Here is a 17,686-nt window from a genome sequence, read left to right on the forward strand (position 1 = left end):
TCTCCTGTGTACATGCTGTTCCCTCTGCCTAGAAATACTCTTCCCCCTCACCCCAGTTCTTCTTATGGCTGATTTCTTTCAGATCTTAGTTCAAATCTCATCTTTCCTGACCAACCTAAGATAACTTCCCACTACCATCCATCATTTTCTATCCCCTGAGTTTTTTCCTTCTTCATTGTACTTAGTACTATCTGAAATCATATTTGTTGACATTTTTGCCAATAGAAGCTTCATAAAGGTTTTATGCAGACTCACTACTGTCCCTCATATGGGCCTTAAAACCCAAGACCCTGCCAGGTGTAGTGACTCATGTCATAATCCTGGCATTGTCGGAGGCAGAGGTGGGAGGATTGTTTGAAGTCAAGAGTTCAAGACCAGCCTGAGCGACCATGGTGAGACCCCCCCATCTCTATAAAAATTAGAAAACCTGGCTGGGTGTGGTGGCGAATGCCTGTAGTCCCAGCTACAGCAAGGCAGGAGGATTGAGTGAGCCCAAGAGTTTGAGGTTACTGTGAGCTATAATGATGCCACTGTACTCTAGCCTGGGCAATAGATCGAGACACTGTCTCAAAAAAAATACCTAAGACCCAAGCCATGAAAGCCAAGTGCCAGGCCCCAGACATGCAGCTCAGCTTACAATTTGTCTTTCTCTTTTCTCTTCTTTCTGGATTCATCCTTTTTCTGTGAGCCTAGCAATGGTTTAACCTTTTTTTGGTCATATTTGGTTATATTTAATATAGCATTTTGAGGATTTAGAATTGATACCTTTGGTATTAGCTCAGTCTACCATGCTGCTAGAACCAGAAGTAGATGTATATAACCCTGTGTAGTATTTCTTATGCACACTGACATTTGAGACCCACTGAGGTCAAAGAAAGAAAAGAGGATCATAATATACATACAAGTCTTGGCCCTCAAATCATTGTGCCTTCTCATAACTGAGGATGGGGGAGTGGGTGGATTATTTTGTCATCTTTTTTGTTCCTACTTGCTTAATGGGCTTTACTCCATTATATTTAAATATTAAGCCCCTGTACCTTTGAAAGTATTTATAGTTTTGTTTATGTGAAAGTTAAAGGAGATGATAGATGTGAAAGCTTTTAGCACAGGAACTGGCTCAATAAATAATTGGCAGATTTGAATACAAATTCTACTTGGTTTGAATCACATCCACACAGTCCTTTGAAAAATTACCAGAAAAAATCTTGGGCCAACTACTTCCTGTCTTTCTAAGTGAGCATTTCCTGTTGTGGCCCTGCTAATGAGTCCCCATGCCGGGAGCCTTGGAACATAAGTTTTGTGACTAGAGTTAGAGTGCTGGAGTGGCTGAATGCTTAGAGATCTCCCCCAGCACCACCCACACCCCCAGAAAATACCACAGCCTGCTGAGGATATTGCTGCTCCTGTGCACCCCGACCCAGGATGAAGCTGAGGGCTGACTGTACATTTGTTCTATGGATGCATCAGCTTAGTGCCGGATTATCCTAGTGCAGTGCACATTTTCACCTGCTATGAAACCTGTTAATGAAGTCATCTGATCTCTTTCTTGAATAATAAGTACTGAATATAAATAACTAAATATAAGTACATATATTTAGAAAATAAATACAGTTCTAGACTGTGGTTATCTACATTGCCTGTAGGACTTGCATACTGTTCCAAAAGTTTTATAAGGTGAGAAGAAAGTACTTGTTACCCCCTCCCCCCAAGTATAAAAAGTTCTAGTAAATCCTGCAGAAATTCTGGGATTCTTGAAAGCATTAGCTCTCTCAACACTGATTCTAGTTCTACTTTCTTCTTACCTTGTTTTGATCTTTAATGTTAGACCTGTGTTTATCCATTATTATTAAAATTATTATTTTAATGTACTAGTGTCAAATATCTTATAAATGACAGTGTACTCAGAGGGCTGGTTCATAATTTCTAGGAATTTTACTAAACCCTTGATTTTTGTTTGTCTAGCAATTGAAATTAACCTTTGAATTTTTTAATGTGTTATTTACAAAATAGAGCATCTCTAGCCTATTTTTCAAACTCACTATTTCATTTTGTAGATGTGTGGAATTTAATATTACTTGGTAATACCAGACTTCCATTTTTGCAGGTGGAAGATGAACTCAGTTCTCCAGTAGTGGTGTTCAGATTTTTCCAGGAATTAATAGGCTCAGGTATTTGATTTTTAAAAGAGGATTATTTTCATATCTGTAATTAAGGGCTTTGAATTTTATACCATTTCAAATTAAATAGTCTAAAATATCTTTATTGCTAAAATTATCAGTCATCATTTCAGAAAAATTTAATAATATTTACAAGAACTTCAGTCCTGAATGTTTTAGCATTTTGCTGATAGTTTGCTGTGATTAAACCAGTGGATCCCAAATGCCAGTCCCTGGGCCAGTGCTGGAGTGGTTGAGAAAGAGTCATTTGAAGATATGGATTTTTAGGCCCTGTTTCCCACATATTTTGATTCAGTAGATTGGACCCAGGAAGCTCCATTTTTAAAAAATGTCCCATTTGGTTTCTGTAATACATGAGACTATTCCCTTGCGTTAATATTGGGATTAGTGAAATGAGATTGGTAGGATGTTTGTTTTGGTTAGCTGAGTTTCTGGGAGTGACTCCTCTTTCTGTGTTTTAGCGTCAGACCCGGTATTTAAAGCTATCCTGGCACCCAACATGGCACCTTCAACAGTCGGCCGGGAGAGACACTCCTGTGACGTGTTGAATCGCTGGGTAAGAAAGAAAGTCATCTCCTTTTTCTTTTATATCTGGAGCATCACCGCCTGCCCTGATAGTGGGGGTAACGTGGTTGTGTGTGGGAAATCAGCCTCAGGAGGGAGCCTCCTTGAAGGTGCTGGGCTTGTTCTGGGATTCTGTTACAAATTGGATCAGTGCTTGACCTACTGTGTCACCTCTGGCAAGTCCTTTTAGCATCGTTCCCTTATGTGACCATTTCCTTGTTGCCTTGTAAGGTTGTAAAACAACATGCAAAGCGTGAACTATAGCGCAGCTGCTCTGGAGTTGTGGGGAGTATTTACAGCACTCTCAGGAGGCGCACAGGCCAGAGACCGCTGAGTACTTTTGGCAGGCTGGCAGTGTGGGTCAAGCACTTATGCTTCGGCAGCTCTTTCGACACTGAAAAAGTACCTCTAGGATTTTAGTGTAAAGAATGTCCCAAACAGTGAAAGGATGTTCACCACAACAATGTCAGTCCTAGCACATTGGACGTGCCCAACATAGGTGCTTGGTGAATAAGTTATAGTGCATCCATGCATTGGAGTTCAAAACAGCCATTGTAAACCATGAAGCTGAATATTTAAGGTAGAAAGAAATGGTTACCATAAATCAAGTGGGAAAATGCAGGTTACTAAACAGTGTAGAATATCATGTTTTATGATGACAAAACATATACTCACTCCACTCATAGAGAAAAGACTGGGGGGAGTATGCCAAGTGTCAGTAGTGGGTGTTTCTGAATGGTGTATTGTGGGTAATTATTTTCTTCTTTTGCTTTAAATACATTTCCTAGATTTTCCTACAATGAACTTATTTTTATTAGTAAGAAAAATGTAAAATTTACTGTTTTTAAAAAGAAGTTTCTATAAATATTCAAAGACAATCAAAAGAGGAGCCTCTTTGGTCTAAGGCTGCGTGGGTGAGGGTAGGTCTTGAAGACATTTGATGCCTTCGTTGCAGGAGCATATTCACTCTGTCCTTTCCCTGCAGCTGGGAGAACAGCTGAAACAGCTGGTGCCTGCGAGTGGCCTCACTGTCATGGATCTGGAAGTTGAGGGCACATGTGTGCGCTTCAGCCCTTTGATGACAGCAGCAGGTAACTAGTCCCAGATTTTCCTCACTTTCGTTCTGGGGACAAACAGTTATCGGTATGTTAAAGTCCAGGCATTTCCCTTGTAATGTCCTGCTCTGTAGTTACCAGCATCTCCAAAAAGAGGGGCTTTTTGTTTTCTTTGGGGCTAAATTTAGGTAGACTAGCATTCCAGTGTAACTTCTCAGAATTAGACTGAGACTTCTGAAGTCACTTGAATTCCTATATTTTGATGTTTTAGGATCCTTGGTTTTAGGATCCTTGTTTTAGGATCCTATTCCAATGGTTCTCACTCCTGACTGCACAGTAGAGTCACCTGTGGAGTGTTAAAACTACCAACAGCTGCCCCACCTACAGAGATGCTTGATTTCCTTGATCTAGAACAAAGCCTGGAGATCTGTGTTTTTTTTTTTTTTTTTTTTTTTTGAGACAGAGTCTCGCTTTGTTGCCCAGGCTAGAGTGAGTGCCGTGGCGTCAGCCTAGCTCACAGCAACCTCAAACTCCTGGGCTCGAGTGATCCTTCTGCCTCAGCCTCCTGGGTAGCTGGGACTACAGGCATGCGCCACCATGCCCGGTTAATTTTTTATATATATATCAGTTGGCCAATTAATTTCTTTCTATTTGTAGTAGAGACGGGGTCTCGCTCTTGCTCAGGCTGGTTTTGAACTCCTGACCTTGAGCAATCCGCCCGCCTCGGCCTCCCAAGAGCTAGGATTACAGGCGTGAGCCACCGCGCCCGGCCGAGATCTGTGTTTTTAAAAGGTCCCCTGGTGATTCTAATAGGCCAGTGAAAGTTGAGAAACCACCATTTTAGACATTTGAGAAAGCAGTATAGCTGAAAGTATGTGGATTCCTATGACAGAAAGTCCTAAGTACATGTCCTCTTCTTTCACCTCATACCTGTGGGTTCAAGTTTCTTGATCTCCAGACCTGTTCCCCACCACACCATGGTAGTGATGTGCAGACTGAAATGCAATCATGTGTATGAAATGCCTTAGGTGTGCTTGGCATATCATAATAAGCACTTAAAAACAATCTGAAAAAAGAGATATTAAGTATTTGGTTGTGCTTTTTTTGCAAAATTACTTCAACATTTTGAGAAAATGTGGTTTTTCATAAGCTGTTTTCAATATTTTGGGGAAGATGTTTTCTCAAAGACATCAAAATAAGAAAGTGCAGGCATTTTCTTAGCCATCGTGAAGATTGCCCTAGAAGTTTAGTCTTTGAAACTGGAAAATCAGGCTGTCGACACCAGGGAAGTGAGGTAGCCAAGCTGTTGGAGCCCTGAGACATCTCAAGGACTGACCTTGAAGTGACTTGGTGCTGTCACCATCTCCCTGCCCTTCTCATGTGGGGGCACAAACCACCAAGATACTTTTCTCTCTCATTGTAATCACGTAAAGAGAGAATCTGGAGTATGATGTTTATAACCTGCTTGAAGCAGGCTTTCTGTGAGAAAAGTCTGATTTCTACATTGGAATATTTCATTGTATATCAAATATTTTTATGAAAGAAAAACTTCTACACCTGGAACAGCGGCTATGTTAATCTTTAACACCTGATTCTTCCATATCTGGGTTGAGTGGCTTTTAAAAGTACAGGCTGGGTACAGTGGCTCACACCTGTAATCCTAGCAGTTTGGGAGGCTGAGGCGGGCGGATTGCTCGAGGTCAGGAGTTCAAAACCAGCCTGAGCAAGAGCGAGACCCCATCTCTACTATAAAAATAGAAAGAAATTAATTGGCCAACTAATATATATATATATAATTAGCCGGGCATGGTGGCGCATGCCTGTAGTCCCAGCTACTCGGGAGGCTGAGGCAGAAGGATTGCTTGAGCCCAGGAGTTTGCGGTTGCTGTGAGCTCTGACGCCACGGCACTCACTCTAGCCTAGGCAACAAAGCGAGACTCTGTCTCAAAAAAAAAAAAAATGAGGAAAACAAAGTCCTCAGTTTCAGCTAATTAGATATACCTGGAGCTCTTACCTTTCCCAGTAGTGGAAGGGGCACCCTGCTCTCTCATTAGCCATCCTGTAAGTGTTTCTCTAACACTCTGTGAACATCTTCAGTTTTAGGAACCCGAGGAGAGGATGTGGATCAGCTTGTAGCCTGCATACAAAGCAAGCTGCCAGTCCTGAGCTGTACACTGCAGCTGCGAGAAGAGTTCAAGCAGGAAGTGGAAGGAACGGCAGGTCTCTTATATGTTGACGACCCTAACTGGCCTGGAATAGGGGTTGTCAGGTAAAGTTTTAGCTTGCCAATTGCTATTAGAGACTTTGCTGCATAACGAACATGGGTGGATCATTTTGTGAACCAGCTTAGAAATCCAGGAGGAATCTGTGTAGTCACTTGTATACTTGTCTAATGAAATGTGTACTTACTAATGAAAATTCAACTGGATTTTCTGGGCATTTACAGTAGCACAGTGCAGGCAGATGACTTGGCCCCCAGTGTGCTCCGTGAGGTCAGAATTGCTGTATGTTGTCTTTATGGGCCAGTTCTCAAGTACCTAGGAAAAGATATAGATGGGTATATTTAACAGACAAATGGTTACTCTCCAGGGTATACAGACCATTACAAATCAGTAAGGAAAAAACTCCAATTCCCCAAGGAGAGAAAATTCCAGTCCTCTCTAGTTCAGTGTGTGCCGTCCTATGGCTGCTTTCCAGCTCTTGTAAAGATGAGTCAAGTATCTTTTTATTGCAACTGATGAAACTTTCAGACCTTGCCTCTCTCATGTTCACAGACCTGAGACTTAGGCTTTCCTGTGACATTCTTGAAAGTTTTTGGTCTTGAGACACTATCAGTAGCTCTTTTACCCATGTCTCATTCCATAGTCTTGATAATCTCTGTACTTTATACTCCTGTAATCCTGTGTCTGGAAAGACATTTCATCTTTTAGATTGAAATGATGTTTGATATTGTTTATAGGTATGAACATGCTAATGATGATAAGAGCAGTTTGAAATCAGATCCTGAAGGGGAAAAAATCCATGCTGGACTCCTGAAAAAGTTAAATGAACTGGAATCTGACCTTACATTTAAAATGGGTAATTATTTTTATAAAGCAACTGTGACCTTTGGAAGGACATTTTCTAACTGGCTTCAAGGAAAATGGGTTTGATATATTTGGAGGAAACTGGTTTAGTTCTAGGTAGAAGGTGTGGTTCTTCCAGCTTGGCAGGGGTTTTGTGTGGGCATGCTATTGTGCAGGAAAGTGGGCTGTGTCTCACAACAGAGGACCTGGAAACCAAGTTTGTCTATTGTTTCTTCCTACAGGCCCTGAATATAAAAGTATGAAGAGCTGTCTTTACATTGGCATGACGAGTGACGACACAGACATTTCTGAGCTTGTGGAGACCATTGTAGTCACAGCGCGGGAAATTGAGGAAAACTCAAGGGTCTGTAAAAGTATTCAGTGTTTTGACCCTTTTCTGGGTTTTGTTAAAATTAGCAGGGGTCACAGAAAAGACACCCTTAGGGATGTCCATTCATTCTTTCCCAAAAAGTTTATAAATGTTTCCGGTGAGCTAGGCATTGAGCCAGGCATCAGGAATGCCTGGTGGGTTTGACATAGCCCCTACCCTCAGCGAGCTCACAAGCCAGTGTGGGGAAGAGATACATGTAACACGCATGTCAGTGCTGTGGAATATGGGTCAGGGTAGCTGAGCATTCAAGAAGACACGTTCACCTCTGCCTGCCAAGGTCAGGGAAGACTAATTGGAGCTGGGTCCTGAGGGTGATTGAGACGGTGTTTCTGATTACAGGACTTCCCGCCAGTAATAAGTAGATCTGCTTCTTTTGGTCAGTTGGCAGGGAGCACTGGCTCCAAGGATTAAAGAATGTTCTCCTAAGCAGATAATTCCCTAGAAATCACTCCAAAGGAAAGGAAAGGGACCATAGTAAGACTGGTCTGAGAGGAGATAGAAACACATGTCAGGTGATTCACTTTTGGCAGAGTGGGGAAGAGAAGGAAGTTTGGAATGAGGCAGAGGAGCCAGCTTTATTTGTTCTTAGGTGGGCTGCTTGAGGTTTCTCCCAAACCTGACTATATTCTGATTTTGTCTTCATGAATGTTGAGCAGCATGTTTGTTTTGTATGGATATGACATTGAGGTTATAAGTAGTTATTGCTTCTCTGTTGTTTGGCAAATGAAGCTGGTCCCCAAGATATGTCTGCCCAGGCCTCCATGAGCATTTTATCCTCTTCTATTTGATTTTCTATTTTATTTTTACATTGGCGTTTAAATGCAGGATTCTATTTACTGACAGACTTTTGAAGAATGTCCCCAGTGCTGTGTTACTAGTTCTTCTAGGCCCTGGGCAAGAAGCTTAGACAAGTAATACCTTTCCTGGTCCTAACACAGCTTCTGGAAAACATGACCGAAGTTGTTCGGAAAGGAATTCAGGAAGCTCAGGTTGAGCTGCAGAAGGCAAATGAGGAACGACTCATGGAAGAGGTGAGGCTACTGATGGGACTTCCTGGCTGGGAGTGGGACTCAACAGGATGCTCCTGAGCACTGGTTTGTTTTGCAGGGAGTGTTGCGGCAGATACCTGTAGTGGGCTCTGTGCTGAATTGGTTTTCTCCAGTACAAGCTTTGCAGAAGGGAAGAACTTTTAACTTAACAGCAGGTATGACTAACTGGCTGCCACCAAATCTCATTTACCTTGAGAGTTTTGACCAAGGCCCTTGGGTTCCAGTGCAGCCCATGCCAAGTAGCCCTTTAGAGTTCCAGTTCTTTATCACTGGCACTGTGTCAGGAATCCAAGGCCATGAGGTCTGTCCCTGCTGCTGTCATCCTCCTCCTGCCCTGACAGCTGAAATAGTACGAAAGCACATACCCATTCCCTACTCCAAGCACACTTCTCTTCCTTGAATCCAGTGAATTCAGCTGTTCAGACTCTCAAGGTATTGTGTCTTGGACAATTTAGTTCAAGGTTAATATTCCTTGTAGTCCTTATTGTTTTTCCCCAGCAAAGGGCTGCTTTTGAAAGGGGAAATTCAAAGACTGTAGTATGTAGCACTGGGACATTTCATTTTAAACCAGGCAACCAGCAAGTATTACCAGTTGCTGGAGTTTGAGGAAGATATTAGTGATTCCTCCTTTCCTGTTCTACCAAGGAAATAATTTCCTAAACCCACGGTTTCTGCCTTTGTTCCCTCCCCAGGAAGTGATGACTACATTGTCATGAAAGCAAAAGATAATCTGATTTTTAATCTCCCAAGCCTCAGCTTTTAGTAAAGAGACATCCGTTTCTCATTGCTAAAGTACATTTGCCAGTTGGGCCTGGTTCGCCAGGCACGCTTGTGCCACACTGCTGGCTCACTGTTCACAGTACTCAGGAGACTTGGCAGGGCTGGGGCTTGAGAGCCAAGATGACTTTCTATAGTCCTTGGCATGTTTCAAAAGTGCCCAAGTCTTCACCAGGCTGTGGCCAGCTGGATGGCTGGAAGAAGCTTGTTGGGGAACAAGGCTGTGTGAGAGCAGGCGGCATCTCCCAGGGCAGCCTGTGCCAGAAGCTTCTGCCCACCCCTCTCCTTCCTTTTCCCGTAGGCTCTCTGGAGTCCACAGAACCCATCTACGTCTACAAAGCACAGGGTGCGGGAGTAACACCGCCTGCAACCCCCTCAAGCATTCGCACGAAACCGAGACTTCCAGGTACATCTTCACGATTGAGTTCATTAACACTAAAGAAAACCAGTAGTATTTCTCTTAGGAAAATAGCCCTTTGCAGCATGTAAGAGTTTCCCCCCATTTGCTGTTACTTGCACTGTTTTGTTTCCTGGGTTCTTTAACTCAAAGACCTCTTTCTCTTAAGACCAAATATTACTGTCTATTTAAATAACCATTTCAGTAGCCTGGGGTTTATGACCTTGGTTAGCACCCCAAGGGTCTGGAGAGATGGCATTATTTTAACCGTGGTGTTTATCCTCCTGAGGATTTCCTAGGATTGGCCTCGGAAGTTCCCAGTCTGGGAAGCATGTTGGTGTCAGAATAGCAGCTTTCAGTTCTCTCCTAGACTGCCTCAGAGCCAGCAATTCCAGGGATTTCTACTAAAGCAGTTATTGTTACGGTAGTTGCTTGTCACAGAAGTGTTGCCACCAAGCTTTCAGCGCTCTCTGTTCTTCCCTTAGGCCAGAAGCCTTTTAAAAGGTCCCTGAGAGGTTCGGATGCTTTGAGTGAGACGAGCTCAGTCAGTCACATTGAAGACTTAGAAAAGGTGGAGCACCTGTCCTGTGGGCCAGAGCACATCACTGTAGAGGCCAGCAGCCCTGAGGGACACCCAGGGGCTCCCATCCCAGAGAAGGCCGACCAGACTGCGGCCCAGTGCCCAGAAGATGGCTGCCCACAGGTAGAAGAACCGGAGAGCTTAAGATAAAACTCAGTGTCTGGTTTGAGACTGTACTGAATGTTGTTTCAGGGAAGATGAAGTTGTATTGAAAATGTGAACTGTGCCACACACTAAGTTACTGCTATTTGTGCTTAACTGGGATTTTGCACAAATATGTGCCTGAAAGCCAGGCTTTCTAGGAGGGCAATCATTCTGTCTAATTTTATGTGTATGTAGAACAACCAATAACTATTGTTTCCGTCCTACTCAGCTGTAATGATACCATTTTTCCCCCAAGTTGCCGTAAACACTTAGAATTTCAAGTGCCTGCCACTTGAAACACTTGCTCTTATCTTTCTAAATGTACACATAATGAGTTTTTTGGTTGCAAATAATAACCTTTTGTTAAAACAGCTTTTGTTAGAGCTCTCTGGGTTCTCCGCTGTACTTTGGCGGGGTGAGCCAGCCGGCCAGCGCTCTTTGCCATCTGTTTCAGTTGGTCCTTAGTACACACCTGGACTGTTGGGCTTAAAGGAGAATGGGTTTCCTCTGGATTGTAAATAAGAGTGGCAGAAGCTCTCACCTGCTACGCCCAGCTGCTGCTCTTCCTGAAGACATAAGGACTGTGTCCACTTGAGCTGTGGCAAAGTTTCTGTCTGGGACTGTCCTCTGCCATAAATCCATTTCTCCCTTTATATACTCTTTGGAAACAAATTTATTAAGAGCAACTGTAACGTCTCTTCCTGACCATATATATGTATATTTTTAAATACTGGCTTTTAAATTGGCACACAAGTACAGACTGCTTATTTCTATGTTTAATATCTGAAAACCTGATAGAGGCTACCCTTAAGAGCCTACTATTAAATATGTTGTGTAGCACCTACTTAGGTTTAAGTTCTAAAATGTACCTTTGACCTGTCCCACGTCGAACTGAAGCCTCTGTGGCTTCTGCTCCACTAGCAGCTCACCCCTAGGGCTCAGCTCAGAAAAGAACCAGAAGAGTAATTGTTCTCGGGCTGATCAAGCCAGACTACTTGCTGATTATTGTTATAAGCTCTTAATTACTGCCCGTTTCTACTTTTCCAAAGTACTGCATCACTTCATTTATCCTAATGGCCCCTGTGCCTTTTAGTCCAACAAAGTCAAGCTATGGGAGATGTTAAAATGGCGGGGAATTTATACTGGGTTTGTGGACCTGTAATATTGGAAGCCTTAGTTATACCATGTTAAGCCTATAATTACATTCTGATTTGATGTGATTTTTGGCACTTGTCAAAATGCAGTTTTCCTTTTTTAAAGACGATTAAACAAAGTCTTCCCTGTTTATTTGGTGCAATGAAGTATAACAGATAAAATGGGGGAGGGGTAAATTATCAACTTTAACAAGATTAATTTTTAAATGTTTTTATATATTTGGAATTGTTAAATTGGTTTTGCTGAAACATTTCACCCTTGAGATACTATTTGAATGTTGGTTTCAATAAAGGTTCTTGAAATTGTTACCAGTGAATTCAGTTTATAAATCTTACTATTAATTGGGCATGGTGATTTCCTTTTATAATAGATAGCAACTTTAGAAAAACAAAAGGTTTCTGAAAATATTAAGTGCATAATTACCACAATTTTGACATTTTAATGACCTTATAAGAACAGATTTATCAGTGGCTTTGTATAAGTCTGAGATGATCTATTTTAGAGATAATTATATTGGACAACAGTGAGATCAAAGCCTGTTTTTCTTTCTGAAACTTTCATCTATCTAGAAAGAGTTGTTTTGGATTTGAAGCTTCTAAAATACTCTAGGGACAAAAACACATCTCTAAGATATATAAATTCTCACTGAATTTTAAATATTGTTTCAAACAAACTCAATTACAACTTTTACTTTATTCACTAATTTAGTAGAATTAGAAACACTTACCTAAGTATTTGAAAATAGTTGCTTATAGACCAGTGAGACAGGTAGGTTCTCCTCTGCCCGTTACTACTGACCAAAAAAGAAAAGGCTGGACATCAACTTTTTTTAGTAAAGCAAAAAGTAAATCTAAACAAATGCCTTTGCCAAAATAAGATTTTATTTTGAAAGTTACCTGAAAGACACCAAGTAAGGAAGGAGACCTAAGACTCAAGGGATGTAGGTTCCAAATCCATATTCCTTCCAGTCCCTACCAGTGGTCTTTGTCATGCCAAAAAGTTGCTTTATCTGATAATTCCTATTTTTAGCTTCCTGGAGAAGAGATCTTTTCCCATAAGCCACCATCTTCATTTTTTTTGTAGAGTAGAGCTTTATTTCCAGGAAACAGTGTGTTAGTTGGAGATGGGTATTTTTTTAAAAACATCAAGGTAGATCTAATATGTTCAACAAAGTGGGGGGGCTCGGCCAAAGGTGAAGTGGAAAAGTTCTGAAAAAACAAGATTAGGGGCAGGAGAGAAGAGTCACCTTGCTATTCCTTACTTTGATAAAGATGTCAAAGTGTTCTCAGATCACTATATATATATAGTAAGGAAAGAAATATATATATAGTAAAATAAGAATGAGGTATACCAGGTTAATGAGAAAAAGGCAGTTGATTATTTACTCTTCACCTGTACACATGTCTATTCAGGACACTACTCATCCCCAATTAACACATAAGTTCAATGGGCTCTGGCAATGGCATTCAAAAAACAAATACTACCCACTTAGGAGAGGCAGATATTATCCAGTCTAAACCCTTTTTTTTCTTACAGATGGGGAAACCAGGGTCCAGAGATGTAAGACTTACCCAACCTGTAAATTCTCACCTCTAGTATTTGCTTATCATCTTGCTGCAACCAGAAATCCACATGTGGAAATGGCACCCAGGAAAACGGTTCTATGCGAAGTTGTTCTGTCTTTGCATCGTAGATGCTAATCATCTAAAGAACATTTCAAGGATAGAAGTTAAGGAATGTTACTACCCACTCCTCAAACCCTACCATTAATGCAAGCTCCAGTGTAGTCTAGTATTTAAGGCATTTATCTGGATGATAAGCTTCTTAAAGATTTTGTCTTGAACAACAACAAAAGCTGCCACCTACTGAACACTTCCAATGTGTCTGCTGCTGCGCTCTGTGGGTAACATACGTTATTGTGTTTGGTCCCACAACAATCCTGCAAGAAGGTGGCATTTTTTCCCAATTGGGGTGAAAACTTGACTCAGAGGGACAGGGCACATTTCCCAGGTCACGTGTCCAGTAAACCTCAGAGCTGAGCCTCAAACCAGGTGTCGCTGACGAAAGACCATGCTCTTCATTGCTACATAAAACATTGCCTTATTATTTATACCAAAAGCAACTAATTACCTTGCAATTTAAAAGCACACAATGCCTGCTGCCTCATCAAAAGAAAGGAAAAGCCAACTTGTTAAAAAAGCTACCTTGCCAAACGATCAACTCCCTGAATTCCCAAATTTGCTGATGGCAGGTTCCAGCTTACCCAGCAATATGCAACTGTGGTCACTGAGACTGAACTATGTTCTGAACGTTAACTACATTAAGGCCATTATGCTACTTGAGAAATTACAAGAAGAATCCTGAAAAGGTTACAGTGTTGGCAAAACAAATCATTCTAAATCCAAACACATTTTCCAATACAAATGTCAGCATTTCATAAATGAGCAGATTTCTTTTGGGTGCACAGAATATGACTTCTATTTTTTCACATTTTGAGCATTTTAAAAGAATTCTTTCACCCATTCCTCAAGAGGCATGTTGAGTCTTAGGTTTTCCTTTTCTTTTCTTTTTTTTTTGAGACAGAGTCTTGCTCTGTCCCCTAGGCTGGAGTGCAGGGGCATTATCCTAGCTCACTGCAACCTCAAATTCCTGGGCTCAAGCGATCCTCCTGCCTCACCTCATGGGTAGCTGGGACTACAGGCTCTTACCACCACACCTGGCTAATTTTTTCCATTTTTTGTAGAGACAGACAGGGTCTTGCTATGTTGCCTAGGCTAATCTCAAATTCCTGGCCTCAAGTGATCCTCCCTCCTCGGCCTCCAAAGGTGCTGGGATTATAGGCATGAGCCACTGTACTTGGCTGGGTTTTTATTTTTCTAACTTTTAAAATTAGCATGTTATTTAACCAAAAAGCACCCTAAGGAAATCAGACTTTAAAACTGATTTGATCATTCTTTTGGGTTAATTGTTCCAGCAAATTGCTCTTAAATGACTTGCCCCAAAAGAATGCATGGTCCCAAGTGCAGAGAGGTAGAAACCTCTCCTCTCTTTGTAGGAACTTTCTATGGAATGTTGCTACAAAGAAAAAAGGTTCGTCCTATTATATTTGGATCTGGATGCTGTGGGTTCACAAATACCTCCTGCTGCACCTTGTAAGGCCGAGAACTGGGATCTGGAGCTTATGATCTAAAAACGGTCATTACTCTTCTAAGGGGGGGATGGTCCCTGATAATTTACAGCTTTAAGGAGGCTGACCTAAACTTCTCATTTCTAAGATCTGTAAAACTTAAAGCTTTGGCATTTGATGCCTTTTTTACTCCTTCACTCAAAGATGATTTCAAACTCACCGGTCCTCCTGTTAAAGCCCGTGCAGCACGCAGCTCCTCCTCCGGACCTCGGTCTTGAAAGGCGGCTCTGTAGATCTCCGCAGTTTTAACGTTAACAGCTGCGAGGGAAACAGGATGAGTTTGAACTGACAAAAGACCAAAGTGGAGAGTCTACATGGTCTCCCATGTCCACCCCCATACCTATGAGACAGAGAAAAGAATGGAAATGGCGCAAAATGCTCCTAATTAGCTGCAGCTCCCCCTTCCTGGAAAGGGAAAATGCAAGCTCAGTGCATCTCACCGTGCATCTCAGTGCAAACAGCTGCAGGCCTGAGTTGGGTTAGGTAAAACTTTGTTCTAAACCAAGAGCTGCCCCCACGGGAGCAGTCTGTCCTCCCTGCGCATGTGTGGCCGTCTCCGGGCTCCGCACTGCTTGGGCGTGGCTGGAAGCAGGAGGGTAGGCAGTGGTCCCCGCAAAGGCTGGTGTTTTTGTTTGAATTTTTATGATTTAGAGCTTTACACATACACAAAGTCACGGAGAGAAAATGATGAGCACCTGTGTACCTACCATCCAGCTAAGCAAACAAAACATTACAGATAGGGTAGAAGCCCCCTGCAAATATTTCATGCTGTCTCCTCAGGAGTCCCAGGGGCTGTGACAGGAGGGAAGAGGGGTCTAGGTTTTCTTTAGCCTGATCATTTTCCACTTTCTTTTTATAGGATCTTAGTTCTTAATCAAAACCGTACTTGGTTCCTGGTGTAGTAATATAAAAAGATTCAAATGCCCGCTCCCGCCCCATAGGGGAAAGCACACCCGGCCCCCTGACACTCAGCCGCCAGGCGGCGGAGGGCACAGCCTCTGCTTTACATTTGCGACCTTGTTTTCTCTTCGCAGTCTTAGGGTGTGTACATCATTTGCATTTTGTAGATAAAAGTTAGACAAAGTGAAGCCACCTGCCCAAGGTTCACGGCAACTGAACAGAGGAGCTAGGGTCTGAACCTCAGGCCATCACCCGCTGAGAGAGTCGGGGTCACTAGGTGGCCAGATCAGACTTGAACTGGAGCCTGCCTTGTCCACGTGTGACCAAGCCTCCAACCTGCAAGGAGCTGACTTACCTATGCCATAAATTACTGGAAAGTGGTTTTCATTTTCTTCTCGGTCATTTAATTCTACAAGATAAAAAAAAATTTTAAGATACAATTTAAAAGAAATACGAAACAATTGTTTGAGTTTTGTACAGTAAAGACCAAGAAGGAGCCCTCATTGCAAAGGGAGAGGGGGAAGACAGAAAAATGAAAGGGACTGTGGCCCTGTTTTCCTGCCGAGTCCCAGGACAGGCAGGTTCACGCGGAACAAACTGCCACACGCAGAAGTCAGTCCCCTCCATTCCCCGACTTCTCCATGCACCACGACTGCCACGCAAGGTGGCAGCTCCTCTGTGAGATCAGCGCCCTCTCCTTTCTGGGAGCACAGAGTGGCCTCTGAGAACCCCCAGGAAGGAGACGTGAGGTGCCCGAGGGAGTCGGCATGGGAGCCGAGGCTGAGCAGGATCTGGACGTGGGCCAGGAGGGGAAGGCCATTCTAGCGATGGGAAAAGCCCAAATAGGAGTCAGCAGAGCAAGCGACAAGCTGAGTGTGTCTTCTACAACTCATGTCCTAGTCCTAGGTCCTGCTGGAAAGGCGGAGGGCAAAACGGTCCTGAAACCCACAGCCTGGTTTCTGGGAAAAATGGCAGAACTTACCTGTCACACATAATGTCACTAAGTGAATGTCCTCTTCTTGTCCATCAAATTCACCTGCAATTAGAATTTTAAAGCTGGAAGTCAAAAAAGTTCCTCCTCTAGTTAGCAGAACACACTTCCGAGCAGCCAAGGGGACAGCAGCCGGCCGAGCGCTCCCTGCGTGGCCACAGCCTGGCGCCGCTGCCAGACCCTGGGCGCTGGCACTGCAGAACCCTGGCTGCCAGCCATGGCCACTGTCAGCCCCAGGCCCGACGGATGAGACACAGTCTTCCCATTTGTCTCTTCATGCTCAGAGGTTTTGGGGGACATACAGGTTCAGAAGAGAAGATTTTTACTCTTCAAGTAACCTGTTTTTCCTGATTATCAGGGCTGTTAAAATCTGGTCATTGTAAAAGATTTGGAAATTAGAGAATATGAGGAAGTTGGTTTTTAATGCCCACAATACTAATAGTGTTGCTATTCAGTGTATTTTCTTCCATATTTTTTTGTGTCCAGCTGAGCTCAAACTGTAGAGATAATTTTAATTTTATATTCTGATTTTTTGTACATATTTTCCCATGTAATTCACACCTCTCTGTGTTACTTTTTAGTGACTGCATAATTCTGATATAATTATTTCCTACTGTAAATAATGTCCTACTAATTTGGGAGCATAGATTTCTGTGCACATTTAAGATTATTTTCTTAGAATACATTCCCATAGGGGGAATTACTGGGGTATGAAACCTTTTTAAAGACTTAAGGCAAGACACCAAATTGGTTTCCCAACGGGCTGCACCAGCGTATTCTCCGGCACCATGAGTACGCCTGCCTCACTGGCTGGTGGTTAAAGAACACACAACGTCTTTTTCTTTCTCTCTCGTTTCGAAAATATTTGCTAATCATAGAGAAAAAAATGGTATCATTAGTGCCAGGTGGTTCTGTTTTTATAAAGTTCAGAGCATTTACTATTCTGGAATGTGTTGACTGCTATTTTAAAAGAAAATCTTGTCCCCGTCCTATTATCCCCTAGAAATTAGCTCTAGGCTATCCTGTCTTCATGTAAAATCCCAAGCTGAACAGTCCTGTTTCTTTATATTGCTGCAAGCAGGTGTGCCCCTCTTAGGTTTTGTACTAGTTGTGATTTTTCTTTTTTGAGACAGGGTCTCACTCTGTCACCCAGGTTGGAGTGCAGTGGTGCCATCATAGCTCACTGCAGCCTTGAACTCCTGGGCTCCAACCATCCTCCCACCTCAGCCTCCCAAGTAGCTGGGACTACAGGCG

At 42.6% G+C, this 17,686-nt stretch overlaps 2 protein-coding genes across 7 annotated transcripts in view; one reads left to right on the forward strand and one right to left on the reverse strand.

The window, feature by feature from the left end:
- The window catches only part of PDXDC1 (pyridoxal dependent decarboxylase domain containing 1), a 54,641-nt gene extending 37,266 nt beyond the window's left edge, over positions 1–17,375 (forward strand). For all 4 annotated transcript variants that reach the window (XM_075995154.1, XM_012790207.3, XM_075995155.1 and 1 more), the window contains 11 exons: positions 2,105–2,168; positions 2,639–2,733; positions 3,727–3,832; positions 5,894–6,065; positions 6,756–6,874; positions 7,104–7,225; positions 8,191–8,283; positions 8,360–8,456; positions 9,380–9,484; positions 9,961–10,178; positions 12,891–17,375. In XM_075995154.1, coding sequence (XP_075851269.1) covers positions 2,105–2,168; positions 2,639–2,733; positions 3,727–3,832; positions 5,894–6,065; positions 6,756–6,874; positions 7,104–7,225; positions 8,191–8,283; positions 8,360–8,456; positions 9,380–9,484; positions 9,961–10,178; positions 12,891–12,950 — 1,251 coding nt within the window. In that variant the 3' untranslated portion in view covers positions 12,951–17,375. The remainder of the gene's footprint in view (positions 1–2,104; positions 2,169–2,638; positions 2,734–3,726; positions 3,833–5,893; positions 6,066–6,755; positions 6,875–7,103; positions 7,226–8,190; positions 8,284–8,359; positions 8,457–9,379; positions 9,485–9,960; positions 10,179–12,890) is intronic.
- The window catches only part of NTAN1 (N-terminal asparagine amidase), a 34,682-nt gene that overhangs the window by 7,418 nt on the left and 9,578 nt on the right, over positions 1–17,686 (reverse strand). The window contains exons 6-12 of one of the 3 annotated variants that reach the window (XR_001160620.3): positions 16,424–16,477; positions 15,797–15,850; positions 14,702–14,799; positions 12,945–13,058; positions 12,251–12,562; positions 12,082–12,144; positions 6,206–6,333 (exon numbers count right to left, since the gene is read on the reverse strand). Coding sequence is in view for 1 of the 3 variants with exons in the window: in XM_012790211.3 (XP_012645665.1) it covers positions 12,380–12,562; positions 12,945–13,058; positions 14,702–14,799; positions 15,797–15,850; positions 16,424–16,477 (503 nt within the window). In the remaining 2 variants the exon portion in view is untranslated. Of the gene's footprint in view, positions 1–6,205; positions 6,334–12,081; positions 12,148–12,213; positions 12,563–12,944; positions 13,059–14,701; positions 14,800–15,796; positions 15,851–16,423; positions 16,478–17,686 lie in introns of those variants that run through there. The other 2 variants (XR_001160619.3, XM_012790211.3) reach the window with 2 other exon arrangements.

The sequence above is a fragment of the Microcebus murinus genome, chromosome 19, assembly GCF_040939455.1.
Source record: "Microcebus murinus isolate Inina chromosome 19, M.murinus_Inina_mat1.0, whole genome shotgun sequence".
Lineage (NCBI taxonomy): Eukaryota > Metazoa > Chordata > Mammalia > Primates > Cheirogaleidae > Microcebus > Microcebus murinus.